General features: G+C 38.3%; 1 protein-coding gene across 5 annotated transcripts in view; it reads right to left on the bottom strand.

Annotated features, from left to right (window-relative positions):
* The window catches only part of SOS1 (SOS Ras/Rac guanine nucleotide exchange factor 1), a 62,868-nt gene that overhangs the window by 14,265 nt on the left and 28,454 nt on the right, over positions 1-20,149 (bottom strand). For 3 of the 5 annotated variants that reach the window (XM_064647728.1, XM_064647730.1, XM_064647732.1), the window contains 14 exons: positions 17,660-17,787; positions 16,043-16,698; positions 11,033-11,114; positions 10,510-10,632; positions 10,240-10,343; positions 8,953-9,175; positions 8,154-8,273; positions 7,679-7,841; positions 7,228-7,345; positions 5,789-5,961; positions 4,754-4,870; positions 4,319-4,583; positions 3,113-3,231; positions 311-1,898 (listed from right to left, as the gene is read on the bottom strand). In XM_064647728.1, the coding sequence (XP_064503798.1) occupies positions 1,395-1,898; positions 3,113-3,231; positions 4,319-4,583; positions 4,754-4,870; positions 5,789-5,961; positions 7,228-7,345; positions 7,679-7,841; positions 8,154-8,273; positions 8,953-9,175; positions 10,240-10,343; positions 10,510-10,632; positions 11,033-11,114; positions 16,043-16,698; positions 17,660-17,787 (2,895 nt within the window). In that variant the 3' untranslated portion in view covers positions 311-1,394. Of the gene's footprint in view, positions 1-310; positions 1,899-3,112; positions 3,232-4,318; positions 4,584-4,753; positions 4,871-5,788; positions 5,962-7,227; positions 7,346-7,678; positions 7,842-8,153; positions 8,274-8,952; positions 9,176-10,239; positions 10,344-10,509; positions 10,633-11,032; positions 11,115-16,042; positions 16,699-17,659; positions 17,788-20,149 lie in introns of those variants that run through there. The other 2 variants (XR_010428921.1, XM_064647731.1) reach the window with 1 other exon arrangement.

Genomic DNA, 20,149 nt, shown 5'->3' on the forward strand with positions numbered 1-20,149 from the left:
CATGTGTATTTTGGACACAGAAAGCTACTGCAAAGATTAATCTAAGTTTGATTTTTTCTAATATGGGTCATACAGGAGGTGTGAGACATTTTATAAGGTATAATAATTCTGTTTGGGAGTAACCCAGTTTCTCAAACATTACTTAATTATTATTTTGTAACATGCCAAAACCAACCTCTCTTTGGACTTGTTACTAAAATACATACATTGAACTAGGAGAAATATGTACCACAACATGGGCTTTTATCCCCTTCAGTGCTTAACTGAAAAACTAAGATGAACATTTGTCCATGTAATAATTTAACATATGTCAGCCAAACATATCTTTATTTCAATTAAATTAAAAACAATCTGCAAGTATATTTATGCAACATTCACTATATACACACGATTTATGCAACTGCAAGGCAATTCTATGTATGCTGATTAATCTATTGTTAGTAAAACATGACAACAGCTATGGAAGTTGACAAGTGACTGTTTTCATGGCATGACTGAAAAAGAATAGCTACTAGCCATGAAATGGATTATCAGTAAACCTTAAAAAGAACATGACATAACCTAGCAGAGATTAACAGTCTTCTAAATGTAGTAGTATATTTGCTTCAGATGATAGTGCTGCTTTTAAAAAAAAGTTTGCTGCCACCTTAATGATGTAAGACTTTAATCTGCTCTATCTAAAGAAAGCAATAATTAGACATTATGCTTCCTGGCAAAAATTTATTTTTGAACTGGCACCACAGTATTTCAGAAAATAATAATAAAGTACCTCTTTGGTGAAGCCTAGGTACCCCCTACTACTCATTGTAACAACTTGTAAACAGAACCGCAATACAGTGCTTTGCCTTAATTCTAGCTCGGTTAGGTACCACAGATCTTCCTCACAGTCCTTCTCACAACTTTAGGAAGGTATTTTAAAGCAGGGAGTAAGTAAAGCAAAGGAAAATTAAGAAGGATATAAAGTTCCCTGTTTGAGATTTAAAAAAAGTGCATAATGTTTTCATTCCAAAAACTGTGCCACTGTATGGTACTGATGGATACAAGACTGTTTTCCTTCCTGTACTGGACATTATTGATCATTACACAAACACAGTCTCTCTGCTCATTGGCCAAAGAAGTCTCTCAAGCCTGTTTTCTGGTACAATCAATCAGTTGTCCAATTACTTTAGAACAATGTCCTGCATACTTAAACAAGAACAGCAAGTTAACCAGGTTTTCCACTAGAAAGTCTGTTTTTGTAATTCCATTTCTGTACACTACATTTCCAATGTATTGGAGAGTTTTTAGTGTTTGGCATACACATCCCAACTCCTTGACACCACCAGGTTCAGTGCATCCATTGCCAGCAACAGACATAGCACCAGGAAAACGCAACTCCCAGCGCGAGGGATAGTTCAGGAGGAGTGGGCATTCTCCAGCAATGGTGGTCCATCCCGATGCATTGATGGGTGTGTGTGCTCCCTTTTGTAAGTTTTTGGAGGAAGCTTTGGGATATGTTGAGAAGTGCTTTGTCGTGGAGGAACAGGTGGTCCAGCAACAGAAGGGAGGTCCACATCCTGTGGTATCAAAGGTGGTGATGGAAGATGCCTCCGTGCTACATGTGGAGAAGGTGTCTGAGGGGGAGGGGAAGTAAACGGAGATGGACTGTTTGGGAAAAAGGTGTTACCAAGTTCGCTTTTTCTCCCCAGTGGTGGAGGTTGGAGGTGTAGTGGTGAGCTAGAGAAAACATCTGGAGTTCGCACAGGTTCTCGTGGTGGTAACTCAGGAGGGTTTACAGTGGTAACACAAGAGTCAGAGATGCAGGTCCGATCAGGCACTGAGTACCTTGGTGAATACACTTTAGAGGTTGGTTGCCTAGGAGGGATTGCTGGTGGGTTGTCCAGGTTTGCAGAAGTAATCTGAGATACACAAACATTTCATTCAATAAAATTCTAGAGTGGCAGCAAAGAACAAGACCCTGCTGTGACACAGAAGCAGAGCTCCCACACTGTGGATTGCTCCTAGCAAGGGTGCATCAATACATGAGTTAACAGCCAAGGATGGAAGGAATGAAGATGCACAGAGAGGGACAAAAGCAAGGCAAAGAATGGTCAAAGCAACAATTTCCATGCTAATTCCAGGTCTGCTTGCTGGGGAGGTGTGGGTATCTTCCACCACCTCCCCAACAACAAGCAGTTGGGGTGGGTAAACACACCAGATATTTCTTCAAGAAAATGAGGAAAGGGGAGAGGCTGATAATGCTGAAGAGGGAAAGAATAAACTATGCTCAGGAGATGTAATTAAGTAGTCAGAACTATGGAAGTAAACAGTTCCCAAGCTGCAGACCACAGAGACAGGGTAACTGGTCCCCAACAACCTATCAGGTATGTTTTCAATTACACTTTGGTAGGAACATGATGCATTAAATTCTGCTGACTGACTGCACAGTCACCTGTAGTCTGAAAACTTGCTGAAGAGCCATATACAAGCCCTCTTCAAAGACATAAGTGTTCTGAAATAATTTTGAGAGGGATTTTCAAATCTGAAGTCACAAACTAGCTCACACTGAAATCAGGAGAAATTTGACGCTGTCTGCAACAAAGGCTGGATCAGATGCCAACAGCCAGACAAATGCAAATGGAAAACGTAGCAATGGCTTAAGGAGGCAGGCAGACAGGATAGGTAAATAGGAAGAGAAAGCAAGGCACTTGAGCACCACAGCATCAGGGTCAAATATTCTGAAGAAACTTTTCAGAGGACTGAATTGTGTACATCACTTTCCATTATTACTGTTTTCCTCAGTTCTTCACCCCCATTCATCCATCCTAAAATGATACTCTGGAACAATTATCGCAGATAGAAACACCTGCCTGAAGCCTCAAGTTACAGGGCCTGAGCACAGCACATCAGTAGATGAGACATTTCTAACCCTAAAGTTAGGTCCCATCTGTTTTCATTTGTTTGAGATCAAGACATAATGAGGCAGAGCTGTGAAGGCTTGAAATACATGGCTGCTTATTCTTTCACATACAGTTCTTCAAAAATAAATGTGTATCTACCCTTAAGAGTTACCTTCTATCACACCCTGCCCTCCGCTCCCAGAAGACAAATAACCTTTTTTCTCCATACTTACTTTTGATGGGGAGGATTCAGCTGGGGCAGATTCTGGTCTTCTTCGTGGAGGAACTGGAGGAGGGACAGGAGCATCATCTGAATTTTTGGTAAAGTTTATGGATGACACAGAAGCAGATCCTAGTGGACATTAAAAAAAATGTCGATAATGATGAACTTTTGTTTGACTTAATATATTTTCTTTATTGCTGCCAATAAAGGTGTCATAAATAATAAAGCACTTGCTCATAAAAAGCATCATGAATCAAAAAGGTGTTAAATAAAGACAACGAAACAAGCCTCTAACTTGCAGCTTCCAGATAAACTGCTTTTGTGAGCTGCAAACATCTGATGGCTGTGGCCATCAGTTCCTGAACATTCTTAAGTAATCCTCGAGACCAAAACCACACCACAAACTCGTTCTTATACCACAACAGCACTAAAACAACATCCTGAACCTGCAGTCAATGAGCCAACCCCACAATGAAGAAACATCATCTGAAGAGGTATTCCAGAGACCTGGCTTGGAACTCAACAATGCCATTGCTCTGATAAGCAACCTCTGCTTTTAGCAAGTCATTTCACATCCTTGTGGCAATCAGCTGAACACAGGACTGACCTTTGAAAGCCCTCATACATGAAAGGAGGCTATATCCATTATTAATTACTGAGACCACACCATAAAATATGAGCTTCCTTGTATGTCGGTGAAGACAGAAATAAAACAGCTGTGGATAGGTCCTGATGGATTTAAAGCAAGGAAATACTTATTTTCAAGTTCTGCAGGAAAACCATCTATATACACTGAAACCAATTTGTAATAGCAGATAGCAGAATAAGGCACCCACAAAACATTCATTTTTCACTCCCATTGTTCACCATCAGATACTCACCAAACATATTCAACCCATATATATTTGGAAGCAAATCCTGCAAGTTTGTTTGGGACATATATAGGCACTAGAGATATATCTCTGCCTTCTGTTTTGACAGTTCCTCCAAAGCCTTGTAATAGTCTCTAACACACCTAATTCTGTTCAGTTTCTCTCTTTATAATAAAAACTTACTAAAGAAAAAAGGAATAAAAAACACTGGAAGTTTTTGCTGCTGCAAGGAGACAAAAGCAACCACTTTTATAGTCACTTTAGAAGACTAAGCACGATTTCACCTGTCTAACATCACAAAATCTAACAGGTACATTGTTGGTGGACTGTCTATTAGCACCTACTTGTATGAAAGGGACTCGAAGGATCGGAGTCGAACACACTGCAGGCGTCTGTGGTGCTTGAAGTGGCAGAAGCAGGGGGAGGGGTCAGAGGTGTTCGGGGAGAGTTTGGTGCAGATGCTGTAGCTTCAGTCTCGCTCTCTGGGATGCGGCTGTAACTAATTTTCCTTGGCTCCTGTTGCAGAGGTGTAGGATGTCTCATGGTACCTGGCCTTGGATTAGAAGGACGAACACCTGGGGACTTGAGAGGATAGCTGTACTTTTTGGGCTGAAACGATAAAAAAAAAAAGATAGTATCAAACAAAATCAAAAGGCCATGAGATCACCTAAATGTAGCTTTGTATCTATGAAGCCAGAGATCTAAAATGACTTCTGTTATCTATGAGAGACAAATGTAAGCACTTTTTGAAAAAAAATTTACAAAACTTGAATACTAACAAATCTTGGAGGAGGCTTGACATTTCTTGGCTCTATCTCTAGTGACTTGTTGAACAGATAATCTGTAAATTCTGTCTCCACACTGCTTCCCATTGGATTCAGGTTTTCGAAAAATCTCTGAAATACAAGAAGGTAGAAAACTTGTCAGCTAAACTGCTTCTTAGTACTGTTTGCTTCTACTGATCCCAACTGTTCAAGAGAAGACAGAAAATGCTGGAGTCAGAAGGAACAGTAGACTTTTTAAGTTATTAAATCTATCTGTTGCCAGCCCTTTGCTGGGCATTGCTACTGCTGTGCTTGGCCTGAAAACCAGTTGTGCAAGTACCCTAAATACTTTCCGCAGTGCAAAATCAGACCAAGTTAGCTCCAACACCTTCAGAAGAAGCTGCATGTAGTCTATTGTTACACTGATGCAGGAAAGACTACTCTCATGATGCAGTCAAAGCCTGAGGAGAACAAATAACAGAAGAAAATCTTACAGAATCTCTTAAGATAGCCTGTCCTATGACTCTGAAAGTATGTAGCTCAAAATACAGTAAAAAAAAAGGAAGAAAGGAAAGCAAACAGAGAGGACGTGGCCTAGAGAACACCTCAGACCAAGGAGAACAAGTACCAGGAGAAAGAAAACTGTATCACCACCATCAACGCATGATGCAAACATAGTGCTATCAGGTAAGCCTGGAAACATAAAGGCAGTGTAACCCAGACAACTGGGATCACTGGACAGACAATTTTAACTGAGTGAAGGACAGTGAGAATCCATTAGTTTCAGTTCCTGTTTAACACTGACCAATAAGAAAATCTACCAATGTCCCAGTAGCTGAGAAAAAAATGAAACAAACCCCACCAAACTGCAAGCATTGAGCTTTTTGCTCTTTCTTACGGTGAGACCCAAGAGAGGTTTTATGACAGGCTCATCTCTGATCAAGTCAGCTTGAATCTATGTGAATTCAGTCAATGCTTAGGGTCTGTCAGCTGACAGAATCATCACAAAAGTAGCTCAGTGCATGGACTCAAAGAAGTCATGCCGCTTACCCTGATGTCAAATTCCACTCTTAAACAATATGGCTGGTTCTGGTACTGCTGTATCTCTCCTGTTATTTCAGCTACCTTTCTTCTCTTGCTGAAGTTTATAAGTTCCTTCCCGTGTCGCTTCAGAAATTCAGGATTGCCTTCTTCTGTTTTCAAAATGTTAGTTAAGTAAATCCCTAAAGAGTACACAGAAAAAGTTTTCAACACGTAGTGCAAAACAAGGAGGAAGTCACGACTGGAATACAAAGAATTCTTACAGAATTTAATTAGTGCACTCTAATTATTCAGAAAACTTCGCTGTTAGTGTCAATAAGAGAATCCCACCTAATTTTCAAATAAGGGCAATAATTTAAATATTTTATCATGCCTTTTCCAGAAAGTTGCCTTTTTTTCATCAAAGTCCCAAAGACTATGCATCTTTCTGTTGTTAAGGAAGCTTACACAACTGAACACTACTAGCATTCTGCACTAAAAGTGTATACTGAACACAAGTGCTCTTAATGGCTCTACTCCACCAGACACCCCAACTAAACTCCAAAAATTTATTTTCGGGTTTTATCCTGGCTTCACAATTGCACCAAATCATTTGAAGATTTGAAAGAAAAAAGTGCTCTCAACTCCAAAGATAATGTATCTGGAACTGTAATTATGACACTTCCAAGTATAACTTGACAGAACTAACTGAAGCTATTCACATGTGATTCTGCTAACCTCTACTCATCTCTGAGGCAGGACAGAAGGTTTCTCAGTTGATCTTATCTTTCTCTGTAGGGCTCTGGAGTATATCTTTCCCCAATTGGTAAAAGGCCAAAGAACCCATCAACACTATTTTCTTTCAAGTTTCAGCCTGAAGTTTATGTTGGACAAGTGCAATGTCCAGACTTGGAACTGACCTGCAGCAAACATTTAAGTAACTTGCTGAAGAACAGGAATGCCATGTGTTTAACATCGCAATTTGCTAAATCTCAGCAATCTACTTTAAAGAAGAACTCTTAAATCTGATGATAAAGAGCAGGCTTTCTTCCAAAACTCTGCTTTTACAGAAATAAGACTTTTTAGTAGAAATGAGACTCTAGCTTTATTTCTCGAAGCTCTTGATGGGGGTCCTTCTTTCTCTACTAGTCAATGGCAATAATATTTCTAATGAGACTATTTAAGGCATTTCTGGTCACTTCAAACCACATTCAAAGTAAAAATAAGTAAATATGTAAATAAGATATTGCAGACATAGTTATTTTTACTGCAGATAACATCTGCAACTAATAGCCGCTTTAATTTTTCCTTCACACATATGTAATTAATGTCTGGGCACCTGAAATTCCAACCCACCTGTCCTGTTAAAACCAACTTGTCACTATTGTTCATACTCTGTTTAGTACCTTAGCTCAATACTTTCCAAATGTTTACGCATAATATAGCTCATTCAAACCAAACATACTTACCAAAAAAAGGCACACAAGGAGGATTAATGGACCTGAGTTTTGCCAAGTATTTCTTATAATGATCCTCACTCAGCTCATAAGCTTCTTCTAAAATCTTCTTCTGGCGACTTGGAATTTGCTTAAAAGAGAGATTAAACAGGTTGTTTGGAAAGGCAGGGTACAGGTGTAGCCCAGCAACAATACTGAGACTAATGGTCTCCCACAGATATTTAAATGAGAGACCATGAGGACAGTGCCCCACCATCCTGAGAAGCCTTTCTTAAGCAAAGATGGATTTCTTGCTTCTGAAACCAAGCAAAAAACCCTCTCTATTACACTCTGATTGATTAGTTTCTTGGGGAATTTACTTTCCTTGCTCCTTCTCTGAAGTACATGCTTACTGAAAAGACATGCTTTTTTAGTGTAGCTAAGGTACATTTCCATACCAGAAATGGAAAACATTTCACTGTACCTCAAATGTGTGATCCAACCTATACACTGCTGCGGAGTTCATAGCACTGACAATCTCAAGGACACCATTGAAGTTGTTCAGCTCTTGAAAAACTTGCAGGATCTCAATTATCCGGCTCACTACAATTACTCTTTCCTCTAGGTTTTCTGTTTCTACAATGCATCTAAAAACACAAGAACATTTGATTCTGTATTAAAGCATTGGTGAGTTTTCCCAAATCAAATATTAAGTCATAACACAAACAAATATGAGTTTATCAAATTGAGACAGTTCTGAACATGTTTAGGGATTTGAATATATTCTAAGAATAAAAAGCTGAGACCATTATGTTAAAATTCTCGCAGGGACCAGTTTTAGCATCTAAACACAACTCAAAACAGGAATTCTCCCCAAACAGAATTTTTCACAGTATCCTTGTGAATGGACTGTCAATGTCCAGATATGGAGTGGGTGCAGATTCAGGAAAGTCACTTACTTTTCAAACCACAAAGTGAGGTTAGTTGTATGCCTTATCATTTTGAGAAGGTTGGGAGAATTAATTTCTTTATCTTCCTTTGTCCATACACTTCCAACAAGTTCTGATGGCTGCACAGCTCTAGAAAAGTAGATGCATTATCAAAAAATGTAAAATTAAAATAATTAAAAGCAGGAAAGAAGACATTATTTTCCTAAACCTTCTTTATTTTCATTGAATTTGGAATTCACATTTAGAAATAAATTCTTAAGGTATCACTTCTCTTTTACAATGTTAGGCTCCCCTCATGACTATATGGCTGATATTTCTACACTTCTTTTTCAGACTGTAAGTATTTCTTAATCTATGCAACTATTAACCACCTCTGTACATCTAAATGAAGAATGAGCCTCTATCTCATTCACCATAATAAAATGCGAGCTTCCAATGCCTAAACAACCTCTCACAGAGAGCTGATGAGATATGACATGGTCCATAATCTGCTTCAGAGACTAAGACATAAAAGATCCTGATATAATAATTGTCCATACTTTTCAGAGGTTGATCTACTCAGAAAATATCAAGAGAAAGCTGGAGCACAATACAATTAACAGTATGCAACAGTCCCATGCACTGCATGTTAACTTGGGGAGGATAAAACAAATACCGTATTTCAGAGGGTTTTTTCTGCAAAAATAGTAATTAATACACAGCATTGGTAGAGTCCCTTGACCTATCGTGGGGCTTCACCTCCAGACACAATTTCATGCTGGAGAACATTTTGATTTGTGTTGTGTGTTTTTCAGCGGAGGAAAGTTACCTGTAAAAATCTGACTCAAGTAAAGTGAGCTGCCGAGCAATTTCTATGGGATGCAAAGTGAGCAAGTCAAAAGTCTCAGTGTGTCCTGGTTTGCTTATGTGCCATTCGATTGCTGGGGGTGGGCTCTCAAAAGTGATGTTGTGACTGGGCCCGATGGCTTGTGCCTGCTTTTTCCGGTTGATTATCTTTGTGATCGATTCAACCCATTTCTTCATGGCTTTGCCTGGCACACAGAGAAAACTACTGTTTAGTTATTCTTACTACTGTTTTTCCTAAGAGGTCAGTAAAATTCAGAAATCTTTGGATTTAAACCCAAGACTACTAAATTAAAGCAACCATATATTCTTTAGAAGTCGTGTTCTCACACAAGTCTGAAAGTATTCAAACATATAAAAAATTTCTCAACAGCCAATGCTGAACACGAGTTTGCCAAGCACAAATCAGAACACTCAAACTAGGCTCCTGCTCTGATTTAGATGCTTTCTTTTCTTTTCTGAGTTTACAATGAATTTATGGGAACTAACCTTCTTTCACCCAAAATGCACTTCTGCAAACACCCTGAACTTTATACTTCAGGCAAGAGCACACGTCCAAAACCACAGAAAATCAAATTACAAACAGGGAGAAGCTTCTCCCTGTACTGTACTTACCATCAAAGCTCAGAATAAAATCAAAAAGCCAAATGTCTTCTTAACTCTACAGCACAAGAATTTCATGCACAAGTCCACTGAAAATTTATCAGTAGCCCCCACTAAACCAGCTGGCTCATTCTCCCCTCTTTTTAACTGCTAAATAACCATTAAACACTTCTCTGACTGCTCCTGTATCTGTCTTGGTTTTATCTAAAAACATGAAAAATCTGTACAATCACAACTGCAAAGTGTCCTACAGTTCTAATATGCACTGTGAAATAGCTGGAAACCCTTGTTTTAAAGAAATTGTGGTTTCCACCATCAAACTTTTATAAAAATTGCCCCTGTGTAAAGTTTAAGATGACAACCAAAGCAATTATTCTGTCCTCAGTTCTTATTACTTTGCATTATTTCAGTCCCTTTACAACAAAACCAGTGCCTATTTACATAAATAACAATCATTATTCTGAACAGGGTCCAGATTTTGAACAACAATGGAGGGGGGAGTGATGAAAGTTTATTTTATGCTTTTGATGAAGTATTTAATAAGCAGTCCTGTTTTTATCTGCTCGGTGAAAGGAAAAATTATTCCATTCCATATCTTTAAAAAGGGATGCTTTATGATAAATGCCAGCATTTAAGAAACTGTAAGTACCTCTAACGGTTCCAATGAATTCCTCCAAACGTTTCAGAAGATCAGCATCTCGTTCAAAGTCATAGAAGTGGTGTTCTACCCAGTGTCGACACACATTTAATACTCTGCAAAAGTAAAGAATAAGTAAACACTCTACAATACAGTTTATCTGCCCCATCAAAGCATTTACAAGAAAGGCTGCTGGTATGACCAAGACCCAGCGCATCCAAAAGATGGTACTTCAAAAGACTTAAAGGAATTCTGTTTGGCTTACAAGGATGCAACACTCACCGTAGCTGCACAGGCTGAATGTACTCTTTTCTAAATCTTTTTAGCTCTGCACTGAGAGGCTGGTCTCCGTTCTCCATGGCAATACGGTCGGCTTCCGTTGGCTCAGGCTCTGGGATTTCAAATCTAGCACAGAAGATGGGTGTAAGCACTAGGCTCCTATTACACTAATCTTGGTCACAGCATGCATGAATTAAAGACAGCTTGAAATTCAGATAATTTCCACACGGCAGAATCTTGTGTCTTTGTAAGCACATAGGAAAATTTGCTAAATTCAATGCCAATACACATTTCAAAGACAAAACCACGGGATGCTGAAGTTACTGGAGCTACCTGAACAATAATAAAGCTTCTGGACATAAACTTGTACATTTTACTGGCAATCCTTGAATTTGACAACTTTTTAAAAAGTGTTTGAAGTGAATCAAAACCAACTGGAATGCCAGAATCTTACAAACTCCAAGTAAAAAATAAAAAAATAATAATTTTGCACTTCATAAGAACAGTATTTTTAACAGTGTCATACCTTTCTATTAGCAAACTCAGCAACTCTTGAGGTCTACAGAAGGATCTATATGTTGTGAGAAAAGTCCGAACAAAGTTGGGATCTAAGACAAAGAATAATTTTACACTTATGTCAGCAATTACCTGATTTTTTTCCTTTAAAATTACTGTAACTATCCTTTAAAATTAAGAATGCTGCCCTATCAATTTACAGAGAAGATGACGTAAACTTAAATGGCTTTGGTAACAATTCAGAATCTCTTAAAATAGCAATTCGAAGCAGAATTTAAAACCAGGTTTCTTTTCTGTTGAAAGTTCAGAACAGTGACTTTCCCCCCCTTCAATTATTAAAAGATAGGATTCTTTTCCAATGACTTCAAAAGTAACAAATAGATGATTTTATTTATGAGCTATCTAGTCAACAACTTTGGTTTTGACAATGATTGGGACAAGATAACTCAAACAACACAGCAAGTAACCTTGCATTGGGTAGAAATGGTCTCTTCTTCGAGGAGAATGTTTTCCCTGAACTGGACAACTGGTCATGGTTAAGGCAGACCAGACATATTTCAGCTAACTTGAGAGCTATACTTTGAGGTTACATTTATTTCACTTCGAGAAAATCAATCATTTCATTTAAATTGACTAATTACTTATCAGTTCATTTACAATATGAAAATGTTTTTTAAAAACAAGCAAGTATTCAAAACAAAAAACCAAAGCATCTCCCATAATTACAAGAGCAAACCCATTTGTTTTCAAGTATGAGGAAATGCAGTGACAGCACACTGAGCTAACTCGAAACAAGGTTAACACTGTTATCACTGAACAAAATTAGTGAGCGAATTGCAATGGCTTTGCATATTAAATCCATATTCAGATTTTAAAACCTAACCCCAACTGGTAATTGTTCTAACACAGAGTGGCTGAAGAGGAGCACACAGGACTTGAAGCAGGAGTTCCTATAGGCTGTAACATAGGAAAAAAAGCTTGCTTTATTTGTCCTAATGCTGTATTAGATTTGTTTCTTAGAATATGGATTTTTAAGAGCTGTTTTAAAATCCTCCTTAACTTTTTACCAGCATCTTGTCCATTTGAATGAACGTTCTACTCTTATTAGATCCCACTAAGTTCTTCATTTAAGCAACAGTTTACTGTGATGTGTCACACAGGTTAACTGTGTATTGTGTAACACAGCATCTACTTGCATTTCTGTTATATGATAATTCCCATTTCTTAAACAATTGGCTATTCTGCTTTACCCATGTCCTTCATTACTCCATTTTTCTAATCATAACTCCTCTCCCATCACTCTTGGAAACTGTACAGTCCAAAATTATTTTCAAAGGCAAAACCTCAATGCTTTTTGCACAAAAGATGTCATCCGTGTCCCCATCATTCTCACTGTGAAAACACACAATTTTTGCTGTACTAAGGAAGCAGAGTAGCTCACGCTTTTGCAGCTTGCATTCTGTACATAGCATCTACCCTAAAAAGATTTTGTCTACATGAAAAATAAAGCCTCCATGGCAATTAACATTTTCAGATCACTGCAAGCTCTGAGTCATAGCTATTGTTATTTACAGGTAGGGTCAGCAAATAAATCCACAATACATATTGAATTTTAAATGAAGTAGATCAGAAAATCAAATCTAACTTTGTTATCTTACTAGCAAAGACTGTAACTCAAAATAGTGTACAATATACGAGCAAGTGTTAAAAAAAATACAGACAACACTAGTTAGCCAGGATGTCTGTTCATGTGATAATTCTCTCTTCAATGCAGCCAATTTGAAAGCTAAAAAAGAACAATAACTTGTTCTACAAGGATTTATAAATAATCACCCTTGAATTCCTTAAGAAAGGAAACGGACACTATGATGACGCACAAGCACTCTTAACATATCAAAGCTTTAAAAATAGAAGAGCACTGCCCTATAGATAAAAAAAATTGCCATGACTTTAAAATCTTGGTACCACCTAACTGAGCTGCTCTTAAACAAAAATCAAGCAAAAGGAGATAACAAATACAGAAACATATTAAAACAAGTAAACCCCACCAGAATATGCAAATAGGGTCAGAACCTGAATTTCTAATTGAAGGGCAGTTTCTCTCATATAAAAATATATGGAAAGTTGCTTTTGCAGAGGAGATTTCTCCCTGTTTCGCTGCTCCACCACAGGATAGTTTGGACAGTCTGCTGCACCTTGGGGCCAGGTGGCCATCAGGGCTGTCTCCCTGTCTGAGTTCTGGCAATGGGTTGGATCCTTCCCAGCCCCAGCAGCATTGATCCCTTAGAGCTGTCCCTGTTCCACAGCATAACAGAGAAATATTTTGGCTGATAAAATGGTTTGTGCATTGTCAGGCAGGTGAGGGAAGAAAAATAAAAGGTCCAACACCCATATCTACAAATGAGATGCATCATGTGGATCTTCACAGATGATAAAAAAGTTGAGACCTGATTTGACTACTGTCTGAACAGAATCCATGTATTTCTCAACATGCAACTAACTAAACTGCTCTTCAGCTACCTGCAACAAATTCATACCACCTCTGCAACTATTATCTGTAATTATTCTTTATATCACTTGACCTACAAAGAAAAAAATGTAAAGAAAAGTCACAGCTATGGTAAATACTGTCTTGAAACTGTCAGATCAAGGGCTGACACAACCAGTCACACCGTATTTGAGAAAAGTTGCCTCAGAAAAGTAAAGGCTTGCTATTCTGGCATAAGAATGTAGAGTCAACAAAATCTTTTAAGATTACCATCACACAAACACAATCCTACGTGGGCAAGAAAAGCATTTCTCCAGTCTGTAGCTGTTTGGTTACATATCACCAGAGTATTCATCTTCCCACGTCTCCAAGCAAGTAAGAAGCCTTGAGCTCAGCTGACACACGTATGAAAGAGCTGAAGTGTTACTATGGAAAGTTGTGGTCCTAATCCCTGCATCTCACAAGATGCAACAAAACACTGAATGATTTACACTGAAAATGGACCATGCTTCCTGTACAACAGAGCATTTTTGGCTGAGTCATTATATCTCTTATTTATTTGTACCCTTGGAAAAGACTGCACAGAATGATTAGAACAATGATGTTTTTCCTCACAGATAAGCAATTATAAAGCAGAAGGTATAGAAGATAAGTGTTGAGAAATGATGTGCAATCTAGCAATTCAGCATCACGTCCATGTAAGTTGCACAAAGATCTTTAAGGCTACAAAGACAGGCTAAATACATTACAAGACAACCATTTTTATCCTTTTGGTCAAAGTCTTTCAGCCTATCTCACAGTACCTTTGTTCTCAGTCTTCTCATGCAATAGTTTGGTCAATGTCACCCATACCTACAACATTAGGCTTCAAGCAACCTACTTAAAGCCCTATTAAATAGACATTGTCACAAGCAGGGATTTAAATGACAGTGGACAAAATGGATCTAATCAATTGATCTGAATTCTTGATGTTCTATGGGCTAGAAAGGCCAAAGAAAGAGATGCAGACACAAAAAACCCCATACAAGAGACGTATTTCAGCAAGCTACACATGTCACAAAAAGAGGCCTTCCTGTTTTATGGAACTGAACAATGTAGTCTGTGGCTCCCTGGACAGATACAATGCCTGAAGAGCCCTGTTAACTGTGGCACTGAAGGCCCAGCACGTCTGAAAAAGGCAATTTTCAATGGTGTGCAAGTCAGCCAAAGCAAAGCAAATGTTCACAAGGGCACTAATGAAGGACTATTTTTGCTAATTCTTTGGCAAAGACAACACTAGCTTAAAAAAAAAGTGTTTTCCTTTCTCTAAGACTGAATTGTTTGATTTTAACTTCCAAAAGCATAAAATTATGTAATAAATCATGCCTACAAAATTTGAAGCCAAGAGCTAGAAGTTTATAAAGTTACAAGAAAATGAAGACAGGCACAAGACTGCTCTGGTAAAAACTGCCAGCACAATATTGCACTTGGCTTTTTAGTAAATGTAAGAAAAATTCAAGGAACTGAGAAGAAGAGCAATAAAAGCAGTGGAGTAAAGAGAAGCAATTACAAGTACTTAAAAAAGTAAATGAGTACTAAACTACACAAATTATATTCTGCTTTTTATATAATGTATGTATTATATTCTTTCAATCAAATATTCCTGGTTTATGGAGGGTATCTAGGACTGAGCTGCAGAAGAACAACCTATGATAATCAAGAGTGTAAAGAGTAAATAGAAAGAAAAAAAAAAGAAACTGTTGAATATGAAAAGCACTAATACCAAGATGTGTGAAGTTTTAGAATAACTGACACACAGATAGAACCAGAAAAATAACAAAAAAACCTCCAAACCTCAAATGCAAGCCCATGCTTGGCAGCACAGCTTATGAAAATGCTGGGATGTTATCAAGAAAAACTTCACACATTGAGGTTATCCTGGACAATCACATAAATGTCTTTAATGTGTCTTCAACACAAACAGAAACCCTAAGTCAAAAGTCCTTACATCAAATTCTCACTGAAGTTCTGATTAAGACAAAGTCCTGAGGCCAAATTATGGAAGTGACTGCTTCTATCAAGCTGATATTGGTCTTTCCATTACATGCCAGCACGGACATAGGTTACAGATGATAGAGTACAACCCTCAACTGAAAACACTGGGCCCATAATTTCTCCTGCAATGTTGGCGCTTCATGTGCCACCAAGCTTTGGAAGTCTCCAGGGAAGGCAATTCTTGTAGCCTGGGGCATAAAGGAAAAAGTATTGTCTAGAGCTCAATTCCTCCAGGCCCCCATCCCCCCCTCCCTCGCACAAGAAAACCTTATGCACATGCATATGTTCAGCCAAACAGGATTCATATTCTTAATAGCTACAGCAGGGAACACTTAGATGTCAAAACTATAACCCAAAGAGCATACTAGAGTATGTGCACTGCAAAGCACACTCACTTTCCACTCACTTTCTATATTTTGCTGCATGTATTTAACACAGGAAGAGAAGCATAAATGAGTCACCACCTTGAGTTTTGGCTATATAAACCAAGTGCCTCACCTGCATACATGTGGTAAGTCAGCCTCTCGATGAGCTTCACAACAGTTCCTGCCTTGATGATGGGGATTCCAGATTTGGGCTGCATGTTTTCTTCAAACACAATATTCTCTTCAGAGTCGGGTTCTGCAAATCTATAAAGCTCAGGATTTGGAAATCTCATCTGCTCCTCTTTTTCTTCCTGCAACATTGTTACATCCAACATCCTTTCCAGCGTGCTTCTATATTGCAAAGATATCAATGCTGCCATCCAGTTGTTTTTCTCTTCAGCTGATTTAGCAGCAAAAATAACACTGTTCTCATCTTTTAAGATGATTTCAAAAGCATGTCTGTACTCATTAGTGTCATCTTTATCATTGATTTGTACCTTTCGCATGAAGAACTTTTCCTTTAGTCGGTATTCTGCATTGCTAGCACCAGGAAGTCTTGGCTGGCCATGATTTGACTTACAGCAAATCATCAAGCCATCAAATAGAAATATGTGTCTCTCGTGCTTTGCTCCTACACGTGTGAGTGTTCCTTCCATGATGAACTCGTTACAGCATTGTCCAATGTCTTTACCCTCCCAACCATCAATATTTTTCTGGATTTCATTCATTTTCTTAATTGCTAGCTGTTTCCCCTTCATCTGCTGAGTATAGAACCGGCATGCAGATTCACTTCAGTGAAGGATGGGAGAAAGGCAGCCTATTAGTATACATGTATTTGAAAAACACAACCACCTCTAACAGCAAAAACACCAGATCATCATTCTGAGTAGTGTGAATTCTACTGAGAATGCAATTTCAGCACTCAATATCAGCATTATTGTAAGCCTTGACTAATGTTTCTGTTAAGTATCTCATCTGATAAATTCTCTACTTATCTTCAGCAACAAATATTTTACCTAAACACAGGCAACCAGATGCAGGCAAGCTGTTAGTGCTTTTTACCCTAACAAACCATTCACTTTCATAACCAACAAAACAATTTTAGATTGCATTAATTTGAAATGAGCATGTTCAGAAAAAATAAGCTGTTAAATGCATTCATATCCAAGCCTAAAGATTACCCTTTGCAGCATAAAACTTGTCTGGCAAAGAAAATATTGAAACAATTTTAAGAGCAAAAGCAAAGTTTTAACATATTTAAATAATTACAGAAACATTAGCATTAAAAGAAACAGCAGGTAGCATAATCCAACAATTTGCTACAACAGTGCAACTAAGTACCAGTTAGCTATGTATCTATTTCTATTATCCAGTGATAATTTTAACTAATATTGCACAAAAAACTCTTCAGATTTCAAATTCAAGAACATTCTCTTCTAATCACACAGAAAGGTACTTTTACAATATAGGTGGATATTTATTATCTGAGCATAATTATCCCACGAATGCCATAACTTTCTACTTACCACTGAATTCTCAGAACGTCTCAACTACCAGTTTGCAAGGACACATAGAAATTAGAACTGTTTTCAAACAATAACAAATTATCTTGGCTTTGATGTCACTTCCTCTGAAAAAGCAGGCTTGTCACAAACTATTTTGTTCATTGTTTACTAAAAGAGGAAACTGGGAGCCCTGGATTTATAGCAAAGGATTAAGAGCAGAAAGCAGGAAAACCGGAAACGTTTACCTAAGCCTTCGTTTTGCAAGGCTTTTGGAGCATATCCGTTCCATACTGCTTTGAAGATTGAGTAAGGCAGTTATTGCTTGCTTTAAGCACTCTTTATCCTCTTCATCCTCACTTCTTTCTTCCAATTGCTGTGAACATTGAAAGTAAAAGACAGAGAGTGTTACAAGCATTTTGGAATGTGCAAATCCAGAAGTTTGACCCAGGAAGAAGAAATCTAACCATCTGCTGATTTTGCATGTTCCTGCTTGTTATTAAAGTTAATGAAATAACCAGGTGCCTTACTGACACAGGTGAGAGACAACAGTCTGCTAAGAACTTAATCTCAGTAAAAGGAGAGCAGCAGTCACTAAGGCCCCCCCAGACACAAACACACTCAGACAGGCATTATTTATCTCAAACTAGTTTGATTTACCTTACATTTCCTTAAAGGAACCCATTAGAGATGCTAAATCTTAAGAGTGATAAGTGATGAAGGAGATCGCCATATACACCATTCTACAGCACAAGATCAAATCAGGGGGATGTCTGTATGTTTTTAAGATACATAAACACTCCTGGAACAGACAACCTGGACCCAAAGCTAAGCAAAACTCCTTCATCACATTTATAAACAGAAGATTACAAGGGCTCTCATCTCACTAGTAGCAGTCCAATCAATAATTCAGGTTGAAGGGGACCTTGGAGATTACCTTATCCAACCTTCAGCTCAACTGCAGAGCCAACATAGATCAGATTGCCTAGAACCTAGCGAGTTTTGCATCATTCTCAACATAGAGTAGCCAAAACCTTTATGGACAATCAGTTCCAATGTCTGAAATCCCTCAAGGTAAAGGTTTTTTTCCAATAGCTTATCAGGATTTCCCTTACTGACTTTTCAGAGTGGAATATGTGGAAGTACTATGCAGCTGCGAACGGTATTTCTCTGTCTTCCCCACCCCATCACACAGTCAAAGACGGGAGCAAGGCTTCTCCTCCTCCTCAGCCTCCTTTTATTCAGAATAAGTAACCCCACTCCCCCAGCTTCATCACATGCTCCATGCATCAAGCCCTCTCGACAAGCCCTTCCAGGAGGCTTGTTTCAATACACCAAAGTCAATAGGAAGCCTGAGCTGGATGTGGTTCTCCTGACATAGCCTTGTAAGTAGTGAACAGGTAGGTGCTGCTGTTTCCCTCAATTTGATGGCTACACACTCGTTGATCAGCAATACAGGCCTCTGTTGCTGGGAGGGTGTTCATCTGGCTTCTGCACAGCTTATCCACCAGAACTAAGATTTTTTTCATGCAAAAAAAGCAAAGGGGAAAACAGTAGCCAGAGGGATGGTGGGGAGAAGTAACTGTTCCTCCTCCATGGAGGAGTTGCTCAGCTGTTCATGGCCAGCTTGTAAAACCAGGGTGCCTAAGTCCCTATTGAGTACAAGCTACACTCATGCCTTCATATACTAACAACATATCTTAAAGGGCAAAAAATATAATAAAATTCTAAACTAAAACAGTAGGAGAACAACTAATACTAATATTTTGTCTGTAACTATTGTTAAGATGGGTAAGTTTTATAAAAAAAGATCTGCCATGTTTAAGATTGATTAAGATTTTCATCTTAAATCTTCATTTAAGCATTAAAATGTTTCACATTACAGTTAGTGAAAGAATTGGTGACTGCAGCTCTGGTTTAGACATTAAAATGAAATAACATTTACAGGATTATTAAGAGACAAGCATTTTAGACTATTACACACCAAGATCTGGCTCTACTGAAAAGATTTTTGACAGAGGTGGTAGAAGCGAAGCAACAGGCCAACACCGACCAGAACAAGACACTCTTGGAAACAGTACAATCATGATGTTTGCTTTCAGTGTGAAATAGAAGTATTGTCCTCCAAAATCCAACTGAATACAACATATTCACGTGTTTGACATTTGAACGGGTCAGAGAAAAGCATTACATTTTTCCCTAACCAGTGTTAATCATTCAGTGCAAGAGCTGTCAACGCCAAAGACTACTTTGTGTTTTCAGCCATAAGGATCACCACAAAGTTTATTCTAGGCAGCTTTAGTTCATGTAGTGCGATCTGTCACACTCTCAACCTAAGCAGCATTAGGTATGAGTGCCTACTCATGTAATAGTAGCTCACTATTTCAGCTCACTGAAATAGAGCTGACAATGCATTACAATAAGCATTACTTCCCGAAAGGTCTTGAGGAGAATACATAATTCCAAGAAGGAACAGACTACCCTCATCATATTCCTCTACTCTCTTAGTTTAGAAGAGGTATTATCTTTCCTTTGCTTCAGTTTTGCAGATCACCTAGGTTTAGCGAGGATTTCAGACAAATGAGGCAGGTGCAGCACTGCTGGCAGAAGTCCTGAAAGAAAGCTAAGAAAAACCTGGAGCTAAGATTTTGTATCTTTCCTACACAAGAGTTCCAAAATAGCTCTTTGCCATGTGCACTGCCTTTTTACAAACTTCCATCAAAATAGTCTGGCTGGAT

This window comes from Pseudopipra pipra, chromosome 3, assembly GCF_036250125.1.
Source record: "Pseudopipra pipra isolate bDixPip1 chromosome 3, bDixPip1.hap1, whole genome shotgun sequence".
Classification (NCBI taxonomy): Eukaryota; Metazoa; Chordata; class Aves; order Passeriformes; family Pipridae; genus Pseudopipra; species Pseudopipra pipra.